The 12,805-nt window shown below is 37.3% G+C and overlaps 1 protein-coding gene across 5 annotated transcripts in view; it reads right to left on the bottom strand.

The window, feature by feature from the left end:
- Tpk1 (thiamin pyrophosphokinase 1) overlaps positions 1–12,805 on the bottom strand; it is a 337,026-nt gene that overhangs the window by 148,373 nt on the left and 175,848 nt on the right. For all 5 annotated transcript variants that reach the window (XM_050164434.1, XM_050164432.1, XM_050164433.1 and 2 more), the window contains one exon: positions 11,886–11,981. In XM_050164434.1, the coding sequence (XP_050020391.1) occupies positions 11,886–11,981 (96 nt within the window). The remainder of the gene's footprint in view (positions 1–11,885; positions 11,982–12,805) is intronic.

Below are 12,805 nucleotides of genomic sequence, written 5' to 3' on the forward strand. Positions count from 1 at the left end.
AAGCCCCTGCAAAATCATCTAGGAAACAATATGTTAGTAGCTGGTGATCAGAAACTTCCTTTTCCTTATGTCCTTGTGTGGCACTCAGCCTGTATAGCATTTGTCCCAATACATGGGAATTACTATAGCACCTGATAAAGGAAACAATGCTGGCTCTGCACTAAAATGTGAGGATTGGTATATGTGGACATATTTAAATACTGATCATAATGTGTGGATAAATACAGTATACATTTCGCATTCCTTGCTTGAAGTTCAGAAAGCATTACTTATTTAAGTTCTTAACATTTCTTTGAGGTAGGCAAGTCCAGACAGACTAAAATAAAAACAAAGAAGGTGGAGCTTGCTGCACATTTTTTGCAAACAGTGGCTCAGTTACAGAGTTGGTGCTGGAAGTACAGGCTATTCTATCACTTCTTCAAGACGCACTTATTATCATCAAGTTCACAATGGCATTGTTTTCTGAAATAATAAGTATATTATCTTATTTTTCCTCTTGACATGTACTAGTAACTTAAAGCACAGAAAAGAGATGGAAGTTCCAGAATAACTTATACATCACAGAATGAAAGCAATGTAAGAACTTAATAATTATCAATTACATACAATACACATCCTACCAAAATTATACAAAACAATCATTATGTTAAACATTTATATTCATACAGAAGCACATTTAATACAATTAATAATATAATATATGAGCAAATGCAATAGTGGATAGATAACCGTGGCTAAACCCATTTATTTCTAAAACAAACATTTCAGTTATGATGGGTCAGGATCTGTGTCAAAAGAACAGGCTTTTTAAATTAAAGCTGGCAAAAATGTTTACTATCATTTGATAATAGTGTTTACTAAATAGGATTTAACATGGTAATTTATTTTATAAATATTTATGGGGCTCTTACATGTTCCAGATATAGTTTTGGTGCAGAGGACATAACAGGAAGCTGATATACATGAGTACCTGGTCATGTGAAGCCTGTATTCTTCCATTCAAAGATATCAAAGAAACAAATGCTCTAGATGTGAAATGTGCCAGATGCCATTGTGCTAGGGAGACGGAAGAGCAAGGGAGGCTAGAAGGACAACAGAGTCAACAGGCTGGAAAGGAAGGGTGAAGAGTTCTGCTAAGAGAGGCCAAGCAGAGCCTTGCCAAGATGAGCGACATTCTCATTACAAAGAATATCTGCTAATCCATTTGTCCCTCAAATGACAAATGAAAGGATGACACAGACAGGTGATATACAATCTGAGAGAAATCTATCAAACAACAAAGTTGGATCTATTTGAAGGTGGTGTAAAACATCTATAACAAATCCGAGTTGCTCCACCTGTCTGTTTCCTGAATTAGACTACAGGATATTAGTGGTCATGATTTACCATATGATTCTGTTATAAGGTAAGTTAGTACTCACATTTTACTAAAATTGAGACTTAAATAGCTATTTACCATCACGTGGCTAAACAGAGATCCAAGTGTTGCCCAAGACCCTGAGCACCTACAATGTAGTTATAATGCTATTAGTATTAATAGTTTAGAAAAAAGTAAATTTGGATTGTTATTTTTATAATAACTCTAGTCATTATTAAAATCTAGCCAAATGTTTGAGGAGAATGAAAGCTCCTAGGTTGAATCGCAGAGTACATGTGCAAAGGAAAACCATAGCATCTTCTGGAATGTGTACACACGTTACAGGAAAAACATTCAGTGACTGGCCAGCTGTTTCCCAAATACATAACAAAGGGAGATAATTAGTGATTTAAAGCAGTTTTACAATTAATGTATCGCATGTGACTTTTCAGTAAGAGGATGGACTACAGAGGGTAAACAAAACCAACCGAGCCAATGTAGTAAGACTGCAAAGAAAAAGCTGTATGCAAGAGAGAGAAACCTGTAGAATTTTAAGTAAGTGTGATTAGCCACTGAGGACTACATAAGGTAATTTTAAAGTATATACAGGTAGATGGATGGTAATGCCATTGAGTGAGATAAGGAGAATGAGATTGTGAGAAAGATAGTGAATCTTGTTTTAGACATTGAAGTGCCTGTCTCACTAGTTAGCTAGTAGAAATACGGTTTTGTATTTTTTGGATAGAGTTAGCTAGATTAGGCTGTTAATGGTACAGACCTGTTAGTAGAAGCCAAGGGACATAGGAGAAGGAACATGAGACAGTGTGATGGAATGCCAACAGAGAGACCTGGGGCCAAGGAGGGACGATGAAGAGTGGTGAAAGGTTATTAGGGCATATAAAGAATGCAGAAATAAACAGCGAGTCCACTGAATCCCTCTGGTTAACACACCTCATGGGGCAGTTCCACATGTGATGGCGTTCTATTGTGTTATGAAACATATCCCTTGAAGATATGGAAAGATAGCAAAGTCCTGGTCTTCCCCTTCAGCTTAACTGCTGCCAGTATCAAACTAACATTTCCTAGCAGTTTTCTGTTGTTGGGGGTTTTTACTCTTTGCTCTTTTGGGAGCGCCTGCCATGCAGCTCCCAAAAAAATCACACACAAGGGCTTATTCTTTCTTATAAATGCTTGGCCTTAGTTTGGCCTTAGTTTTTTGCCAGCTTTTATTGACTTAAATTATTCTATTTGTCTTTTACCTCTGGGCTTTTACCTTTCTCTATTTTTGTGTATATTTTCTTTCTTTTTTATTTCATGTCTGCCTGGGTGGCTGGGACGTGGAGTCCTCTTCTTGTCCTCTTGCTCCTCCCAGGTTACTCCTCCCACTTATTTGCTCTGCCTGAAAACCCCACCTACTCTTTCTCCTACCTTGCTACTTGCCATTGAGTTCTTTATTAAACCAATCAGGTGTTTTAGACAGGTAAAGTAACACAGCTTCACAAAGTTAAACAAATGTAACATAAAAGAATGCAACACATCTTTGCATCCTTAAACAAATGTTCTACAGGATAAACAAATATAACACATCTTAAAATGATATTTTACAACAGTTTTCATCTAAATAGTTGTATAAACATGAAGCAGAGAATCAAAATGGGAAATGTTCTACGGCATCTTTAAAGGTGAGTGAATTCACTCGCTGTTTTTCTTTTTTCTTTTCTTTTGGCCTACATTTAAGGAGCCTTCATATTCTCCACCACCGTGAATCTAGTCACAAAACCCGTGCTCTCATTTTATGGAAATAGGACATTTAAAACAATTATATATTCCTTCTTATAAATGTCTTATTCTGAACTAATTTTAGATTTACAAAGTTAATGTTACAAAGGTGTCATGCAGGTGGTGGTGGATGTCTTTATTCCCAGTACTTGGGAGGCAGAGGCAGAGGAAGTTGGATCTCTGTAAGTTTGAGGCCAGCCTAGACTGCAGAGCAAATTCCAGGACAACAAGGGATATACAGAGAAACCCTGCCTTAAACAAACAAACAAACAAAAAAGTGCTACAAAGGTAATGCAGACAGTATGTACTTTACCCAGCTTTGTACATTATCATCTTACAACCATGGAACACTGGTCACAACTAATGCTGAAGATCTTCAATACTAATTGTTCACATTTCACCATCTACCTATCCATGACATCTTTCCATTTCAGGACACAAACCAGGATAATAATTCTTTTGTCATATATCCTTAGTCTTCTCTGATATGTGTTAATTTCTTAATAGACAGACAGAGAGACTGACAGGCAATATTACATTTTGTTTCAGATCTGGCTGAAGATATTGGCTCATCAGAAAAAGCTACAATGGAGTCAGTTGGATACCAAAAAAGGGCTTAGGGATCCATGAGTTCCCCTACATCCAAATGAATAAGTCCTAAATTTAATTTTCAAAGAAGGTGCTTTTTCAAATGAGACATTTATAGTATATGTAAAATAAAAACTATCATAAAAATATTGTATACCTATATCCAATATGGGTAATTGTTGGCTGTAACTAGTCTAAAATGCACAGCATTTGCTGATGTGTAATAGCAATACATCTACATGTAGGGAAGAATATGAAAGAAGGATAACCTATAATTTTTAATATAGGCTTCATGGTAGTGGAGAAATCAAATCCAGACATAATTAACTAACACAAAAACTATCCCTACCATATACACATCACAAGTCAGTATTTGCTCAGGTTATGAAATGAGTAAACATTAAGTTTATATATAAGCTTTTATTTTTATATAGTATTTACATATGATTGAATAGAATATAGATATTCTCAATACCTATTCAGTAGCCTTCATTATTTTATTAAATTACCTAGAGTAGTATGGCAAAGGATAAAGTGTTCTTGAGTTTTAGCCTATAAAACCAGTACAGTATGAAATCACTAAAAACACAGAAATAAATTAATATAAAACTTATTGTTCAAGATTTGTTTATTATTAATATAAAATCTATATTTAAAATATCATCAGTTGTTTTCTTATCAATTTGGGCTACAGGGTGAAACTTTGTCTCAAAAAAAGAAAGAAAAAATAGGGAGGAAAGAGGAAAAAGGAAAAGACAAAAGAGAAAAAGGGAAAAGAGAAAGAGGGAGGACAAGAAGACGGAGAAGGGAGAGGAAAAGGGGGAGAAAATGTTGGATACAGAGGTTCACATGTGTAAGCTCAGTACTCAGAGGTTTAGATAAGGTTTAAGTTTGCTCTAAGGTTTGAGATGAGTGTGTAATACATAGCAAGCTACAGGTCAGTCTGGATTCCAGATTGATGTCTTAGCTCAGTAGACAAGAGAAATATATGTGATGTTGATGCAAAAATATATTGGTATTGGAAGCCATCAAATTACTGTCCTGCAATACCAGTAAATACCTTAAGGATACCTATCCTTTCATTCTCTTCTACTGTGGTGTATTCCTGCTTCATTCTAAGAATGTGTACATTATTGTCTTTGGTGCTTGGAGCCACAACTTTCAATGTTTCCTATTGAATAGCATGGTTTAGGTTTCGTGCTTAATCACAGCACTAGAAAATAAGTGTTTTTGAAGACTCATTTATATCAGATGTCATCCTGATAAATGAATTATTCATGAGTCTGTTAAGATAAGGAATACTGCAGCATGAAAGCAAAGCATAAAAACTCACATGCATCAAAGAACCCTTCTGTGGAAGAATGGGACTGGAGGGCAATTGGGTTTGAAATAAAGATAATTCATGGGATTTTTCTTCAATTAGTCTCATATTCTAGATAGTAAACTCCTTCAGGCTAAGAACAATATTGAATTCAAATTCTGCAAAGTTCAATGTTATATGGTATAACCCTAAGTTTAACTACACTGGGTACATCATTTATCTACAGTATAATTAAAATTTTATTTTGCAGTAGGTTCTTGTATTTTTTGTGACAAATTTCTATTTAAAAATTAATAAGAAGTAAATCAAATAGAAAATGTGTTTTATTAGGAGAAGCAAAAAGGATTATTTGTAGGAAGAAAATTTTAAACATTGTCATGACCTCATGCTGAGATAGAAGGATAGATGCGGAGAATATTGTATTATTTTCCTTTCTAATGTTCACCTCCTGCTATTTCATCAAATCAAAACAATCCATGATATACTTCCACTTTAAAAAAATCCAATAGAAACCCATAAAAACTGTATTTCCTCAAATTTAATACATGGTAATATAATAGTAACAAAAAGTGAAATAGGACAACCACAGCAATATGCTGGAGGGAAGGTTATGTGAATGTGGTTTCTGCCTCAAAATATTACTGTATAGAACCAACACTTTTTCTTCTTATAGCACTGTGAAATAATATGCTATGTGATGAGACAAGGAAAGAGAATGATGGAGCCATTGTGATAAGGCGTGTGACGACAGATAGGAGCACTCAACGAGAACTGTGATCCTGTGTGCACCAACCTAATACACAAAATAATGAAAGAATGACTAAAGAGAAAGAAGCAAACACAACATGGAAACCCCAGACAGAGGGATTAATCAATATTTCCAGAGAAGAATGGACAAAACACTGTTTCATCCACAAATGTGCAACATGTAGAAACCCATGAACTACTGATTCCTGCAATTATTAGCTTATATTTTCAGACTGTCCTTGGCTACAAGTACAGATAGTATAAGCACAGCTGTGGACAGACTACCATCACCATGCTTTTCAGCCCGGAAAACAGCTACTTCAAGTCTTCACCATGGGCAACACAGAGGTGTGAGTGTACAAGAAGTTAACGTTGGATGTTTCCCTCAATCACCCTCTACCTTATTTTCTGGGACAAAGATTTCTTCCTGAACCTGAGCTCACTATTCAGCTAGGCTGTCTTGCTTGGATTTTCCTGCCACTGCCTTCGCAGTGCTAAGGATAAACTCTTAGCATTATAATAAATATAATGCCTATAATCCTCAAGATTATAGAAACATGCCAACATACCTTGTTTTTACATCGTATTGGGGATCTAATTTAGGTCCTCGAGCTTGTGCAGCCATCTGAACTATCTCCCCACACTCTAAGGATATTTCTTAAAATATTAAAATAATAATTGTCTCTTCCATCATAACCTTCTCAAACTGTCTTGATTGGCTCACTGAAACCGAGGAAGCTCGGAATAAGCCACCCCAACTTATATAGACCACTCTAGCATGCTGAATATTTACATTAGAGACACGCAAAAAACTCGGTACAAAAAGATGTCTCTGGCCTTCACAGTGTTTCTTTTTATTATTATTATTTTTATGATGTGGGAGTGATTTCTTATTAATAAAGAACCTGCCTAAGCCCCTTGATAGGCCAACCCTTAGGTGGGTGGAGTAAACAGAACAGAATGCTGGGAGAAAGAAGCTGAGTGAGGCGTCGCCATGGTTCTCCCACTCCAGATAGACGCAGGTTAAGATCCTCCCTGGTAAGCCAGCTTGCGGGCTACATAGAATATTAGAAATGGGTTAGAACAATATGTAAGAGCTAGCCAATAAGAAGCTGGAACTTGCCGGGCCAGGCAGTGTTTAATAGAATACAGTTTCCGTGTAATGATTTCGGGCATAAGCTAGCCATGCGGGCGGCCAGGTGCCGGGGACGCAGCCCTGCTGCCGCTCTTATTTCAACATTTTTATTAAAAATTTCTGCCTCCTCCCCGCCTCCCATTTCCCTTCCACTCATCCATTCCCCTCCTCTTCCCTCTCCAGTCCAAAGAGCAGTGCGGGTTCCCTGCCCGGTGGGAAGTCCAAGGTGCTCCCCCCTCCATCCAGGTCTAGGCAGGTGAGCATCCAAACAGACTTGGCTCCCACAAAGCCAGTAAGTGCAGTAGGATCAAAACCCAGTGCCATTGTCCTTGGCTTCCCAGTCAGCCCTCATTGACCAGGATCCAGCAATACCACTCCTGGGAATATACCCAAGAGATGCTCTATCATACTACAAAAGCATTTGTTCAACTATGTGCATAGCAGCATTATTTGTAATAGCCAGAACCTGGAAACAACCTAGATGCCCTTCAATGGAAAAATGGATAAAGAAAGTGTGGATTATATACATATTAGAGTACTACATAAAAAACAATGACATCTTGAATTTTGCTTGCAAATGGATGGAAATAGAAAACACTATCCTGAGTGAGGTAACCCAGACCCAAAAAGATGAACATGGGATGTACTCACTCATAATTGGTTTCTAGCCATAAATAAAGGACATCGAGCCTATAATTCTTGATCCTAGAGAAGTTAAATCAGAATGTGAACCCAAAGAAAAACATATAGTTATCCTCCTGGATATTGGAAGTAGACAAGATTGCCGGGCAAAAATTGGGAACTTGGGGGTGGGGGTAGGATGAGGGTAAGGGGAGATGGGGAGAGAAAAGTGAGAAGGGGAGGATGGGGAGAACTTGGGGGAATGGCATGGTTGGGATGGAGGAAGGGTGGATATGGGAGCAGGGAAGTATATATCTTAATTAAGGGAGTCAGTTTAGGGTTGGCAAGAGACTTGATTCTACAGGGGTTCCCAGGTGTCCATGGAGATGTCCCCAGCTATTTCCTTGGGCAGCTGAGGAGAGGGAGCCTGAAATGGCCTGATCCTATAGCCATACTGATGAATATCTTGCATATCACCATAGAACCTTCATCTGGCGATGGATGGAGATAGAGACAAAGCTTCACAGTGTTTCTTAAAAACACATACTTAGTCCCTGTGTAGAAGAGGCAACATACAGCTCATCTCCAAAGATAAGAACAATAAAAGAATTTTGTATGGTGGTAGATAAGGTACTAATAAAATATGCCTATGCACATAATTTAGGTGTTTTTCCACAATTAATATTCTTTGTCCATTCCATGGCCAAGAAAGCAGATCCATGCTTTGCTTACCCATCACCAGAGATTGCTGCTATAGAGATGATGGGAACAAATAAAGAGACCTAAAGCCAAACATTATGAAGGAAGTGAGAGACCTTGGAACACTTCACCCTAAATGGGATGTCTCCATCAATTCCTTCCCTCAGGGTTCAGGGTGATCTGTGGAAGAGGAGACAGTAAAAGAGTAAGAGCCAGAGGGGGTGCAGGACACTAAGAAAACAGGGCCCCCTATCAACAGGATCAAAGCTCATATGAACTCACAGAGACTGAAGCAGCATGCACAGGGCTTGCATAGGTATGGTCCAGATGGAGGTCCTTGGAGCTGAAAGGAGAAATGGACACACAGCTCCTTTCCTAACCAGAAGCTATCTCCAATTGACTCAGTTTTCTCTAGGGGCATCTCACTGGGGGAAACAAAGTACTCTTAAGGGTAGACTCCATGTCAGGAAGGTAAATAACAAAGACAAAACAAACTCAGTAACATCTTTTTCTCATAATGCTGCCAGAGTTATTTTTTAATCATATAGGTCTTTTGCACCTATATTATGACTATCAGTTTTGTGCTTTTCGGGATTCCTGGGTGAGTGAATGTGTGTCTCTCTGCCTATGTGGTTTTTTTTTTATGCTTTTTCTTTAGCTCCTTCTATTGCCTGGTTGTTCTGTCATATTTTGGCTTGTTTGTTTTGTTTTACCTTATTTTATTTTACTATTATTCCTTAGGTGTCTATGTTTTACTGAGAGACAGAATGGTGTAGATCTGGAAAGAAGGGGAGGTGAGCAGGAACTGGGAGGAGGAGGAAGGGAAACCTTAATCTGAATATATTGTATGAAAAAATCTATTTCATTGAAAATCTTTGTCTAGCCTATTATTTAAGTAACTGTTCCTAAGTGCTACTTTGGGATTTCATACCTCTTCAATGATTCTCATGCTATGTAAAATCTCTATTAAATAAACGCACACACTTTTATTCTATTGATCCAGCTCATGTTAATTTAATTCTCAGGCCTATTTGGGGCCCTGAAGAATGGACAAGGTGTTTCCTGCCTTTACCAAGCCATCTGTCCTTGTTGTACAGTGTGGATTTTAAACTTGCTTTTCTTCTTTTCTGCTTAGCTCCTATTAGCCTGTCAGAGCCCCCCCTGAAAAGCCTTCCTATAACTGTTTCTCTTTATGCATACAAAATATCAAACTCACCAAATATTCTGAGTACCTCCTTATACAATGCACTACCATTAAGCCTCTAGCACCTGCACCTGACCCCAGCTTCCTGGGATGGATAGCAAAGATGTGAAGAAAAACTTGGTGCAAATAATTCGAAACAACGAAATGCTTTAAAGTGTTCAGCATGCCCTGAAGGAGAAATAAGGGGCTATACGGAAATGAGGAGGAGTGGACCCTAAGCTACATGGCAACTAAGAAAAGGCTGGCAAATCAGTCAAGGAAGGTTGAGGCAAGCAAAGCAAAGCAAAACAAAACAAAACAAAACAGGATTTCAAATAAAGAGACAAACACATAGAATTACCTGGGGACAGAAGAGGAGGGAATGTAGTAGATTTTGGGAGCTGTAAGAAAGATCCACCAAGTATAGGACTGAAGATGCAGGTTCGGAGCATGCCAGAGGCTGTGGACACTAGGGCAGGGATGAGTGCATTTTCCTCCACACAGCAGTTCATGCATGCCACTACCCAGCTGCAACTCCTTTGGCACACAGTGCAAGAAGTCCAAGCTGTTCCCTGAAAATCCCAGAGCCAAACACATTCCTCCCAGAAGCAGCAGACCTAGGACCAGCACAGCTGGAAGACAAAGTCATTGCTATGAGTGCACACTTGCTGGTCCTTAGCAGGTACCTCATCCTCACTGATTGGATGTAATAATAATATTTAATAATAATAATAATAGCAATTATTATTTGCTTATTTTGATATTTTCATTGTTTTTTTTCCAGATCATTTCTTTTACCTTAGTTTGGGAGTTTTCTGTATGTGGGGATCTTGTTGAGTTGAGATATAATTGTTTCTTTTGAAACACAATGACTAAACACTGTATTATAGATACTATTAATTATATAAAATGGGAATCACATAATTACATTTCTATTTTTGATAATTTTTACAGAAGTGCTTGAAAAATAGAGAGAGATACAGTTGCAAAGATTTACAATTTTTTCTTAATAAACCCCAAATCAGCTATATGTGTTTAAAGTAGATAATTTTCAATTGGCTGTTTTCTTTTCTTTTTTTTAGTAAACAAATACTAAATTATAGCAATTTACTGCTGAAAAATAGCACAAAATATTTAGTATAGTTCAGCAATGTTCACTGAATTGTTTTTGTTGTGTCTGCACATTGAACTACTTGCCAATTATGACAGTTAACAAGGTTTTTCTTCAAATAGAGAAGAAGATTTATTCTCTTAACTTAGAATATATATGCTGGAATAAATCTCTGAGGGACCTCATTGCTAAAGAATAAGTTCTTATTAGAGTTGCTTTTCCCACACCATGCCTTCTGCCAGATGGATATTGGGTACTCTGAATAAACAACCCAGTGGATCAAGCTCAGTCTTCATTCTACACAGCAGACAGTGAACCCTCGTCCTCTCTTGCCAACCCATGGGTGGTAAAATAGAGAGATTCTGAGAGTGAAGTTGGCTGGTGGTGGAAAAGGATGAGAAATTCTTCATAACTTTCCCTCTCTGCTGCAAAGGGTAAACGGTACTGGTGGCAGCAATGCCATCAAGGAAGCCTTGTGAAGACAAAGCCACACAACATGTGAATGTAAATCAAGCAGAGTAAGGACCTGTCTGAGGCGTGCTTGCTGGCTTCCTTTCTGCAGTAGACTAAAGATAGCAGATTAGCAAGCATTTGCTGATACTTGTGCTATCAAAAGCATTCTAATATTCAAGGGTGTTTCCTTGGTATAAAATTATACAACTGATAATACATATTGGCTTAACTTATTGCCCTTGCCAGATCAAACAATAAAAATTTATCATTCAATGCTTCAGTTGTAATTTTCTAGATGTTCATTTAAAGAAAGACCTAAAACAAATTTCTTACCACTTCAACAGGTAATGAAAGTATAAGAAATGTAGGCTGTGTACTAACTAATTTAATTGAACATTTGTGTGATGGATGAAAATCATTAAAGAATACACAAATGCAAATCAGTAAAAGCCTTCTCTAGATAAAATACAATAGAAGCAGTATTTTAATTTCATTACATAAACTTTGCAATGATGGCTCATGTGCCAAATCAAGCCCATATCTGTTTTGTATACACAAGACACAACATTTAAATCGAAATATTACAAAACATGCATAGCTCTAACTGGCAATAGTATGTGAGAAATGATGATGTGCTGATTACTCTAAGCTGGGAAAAATATCTGTTCGGATTACATGTGGTCCAGTTCACTTATTTATAGTTCTAAGCCATCAAAATTTGTGGTCTCCTATCTATGCACACTTATTTGTTTACCCAGCTCAGTTCAGATTTAAGTGATACACAAGGGAAAAAAATGGTGAAAACTCAAAAGTAACATCACAGAAATAAATACACATGGTTTTTGGCATCTTGACTAGCAGACCTTCCTTTCCGATAGGGACACATCTTACCTGCAACTCTTTTTCTTCTATCTTCCTTTGGAGCACTTGAAGACACTTGGTAAAATCAGTATGATCTTGGTCAGGAGTTGAAATAAGATCACAGCCCTACATGTTGAAGAGAGAAAGTTAAGAATAAGCTATGACTTCAGTACATGATCAAAAGGACAAGCTTCGAAAGTAAGAACATGCTACAAAAATAAAGATAGGCTATCATTAGATAAATCCTACAAGGCTAGTACTACTCCCTCATTAGAATCAGCATCATTATCTTTGTACCTTTTTTCTTTCACATAAACAGACACACCAGGAATGTAGTTACAATTATAAGATGATTATATCAATCATTTTCCCTAAGGAAAGTACATATTGAAACATGTAATCAGACCTTCAGAGATACCGATGTGATAACATTCAAGATTAACATAAGTACTTTGTATTAATAAAATAAATTATATTCACAGTGAAATTACCTAAATTAAAATGAAAGTATTTCTTTAAAAACTCTACTTTCTTTAAGCAGACTTCATCATTTGAGTTACATGAATGGAAAAACTAACATTGATATTGAACTAGAGGTTACATTTTATACTTTAGGTAAAATCTGGTTAGCTGTCCTAAAAGATTCCTTTAAAGTCCTGCTTCCCCGGATGAGCAGCAGCAGCACAAAGAGCTTCCCTTGTGCACACATGTGTCTTGATTTATCCTTGAGACATTATGGAGTACGTTATAACTTCTTTGCCTTCTTCATAACTTCTCGTCATCTTCAGAACACTGAAGCCTATTTCAGAGGACAAAGCCAGGAGAGTGCAGTTCTTCATATCTTGTGAACGTAGATGGATAAAGAACCTGGGGTTCTGGAAAGATATCTTCTTTCCCAAAGTCATACAGAGTGAAGGTGTATAAAACAAGACTGGAATGGATCTCCATAC

Source organism: Alexandromys fortis, unplaced genomic scaffold (assembly GCF_014885135.2).
Source record: "Alexandromys fortis isolate MF-2015 unplaced genomic scaffold, M_Fortis_MF-2015_v1.1 scaffold_133, whole genome shotgun sequence".
Taxonomy (NCBI): domain Eukaryota; kingdom Metazoa; phylum Chordata; class Mammalia; order Rodentia; family Cricetidae; genus Alexandromys; species Alexandromys fortis.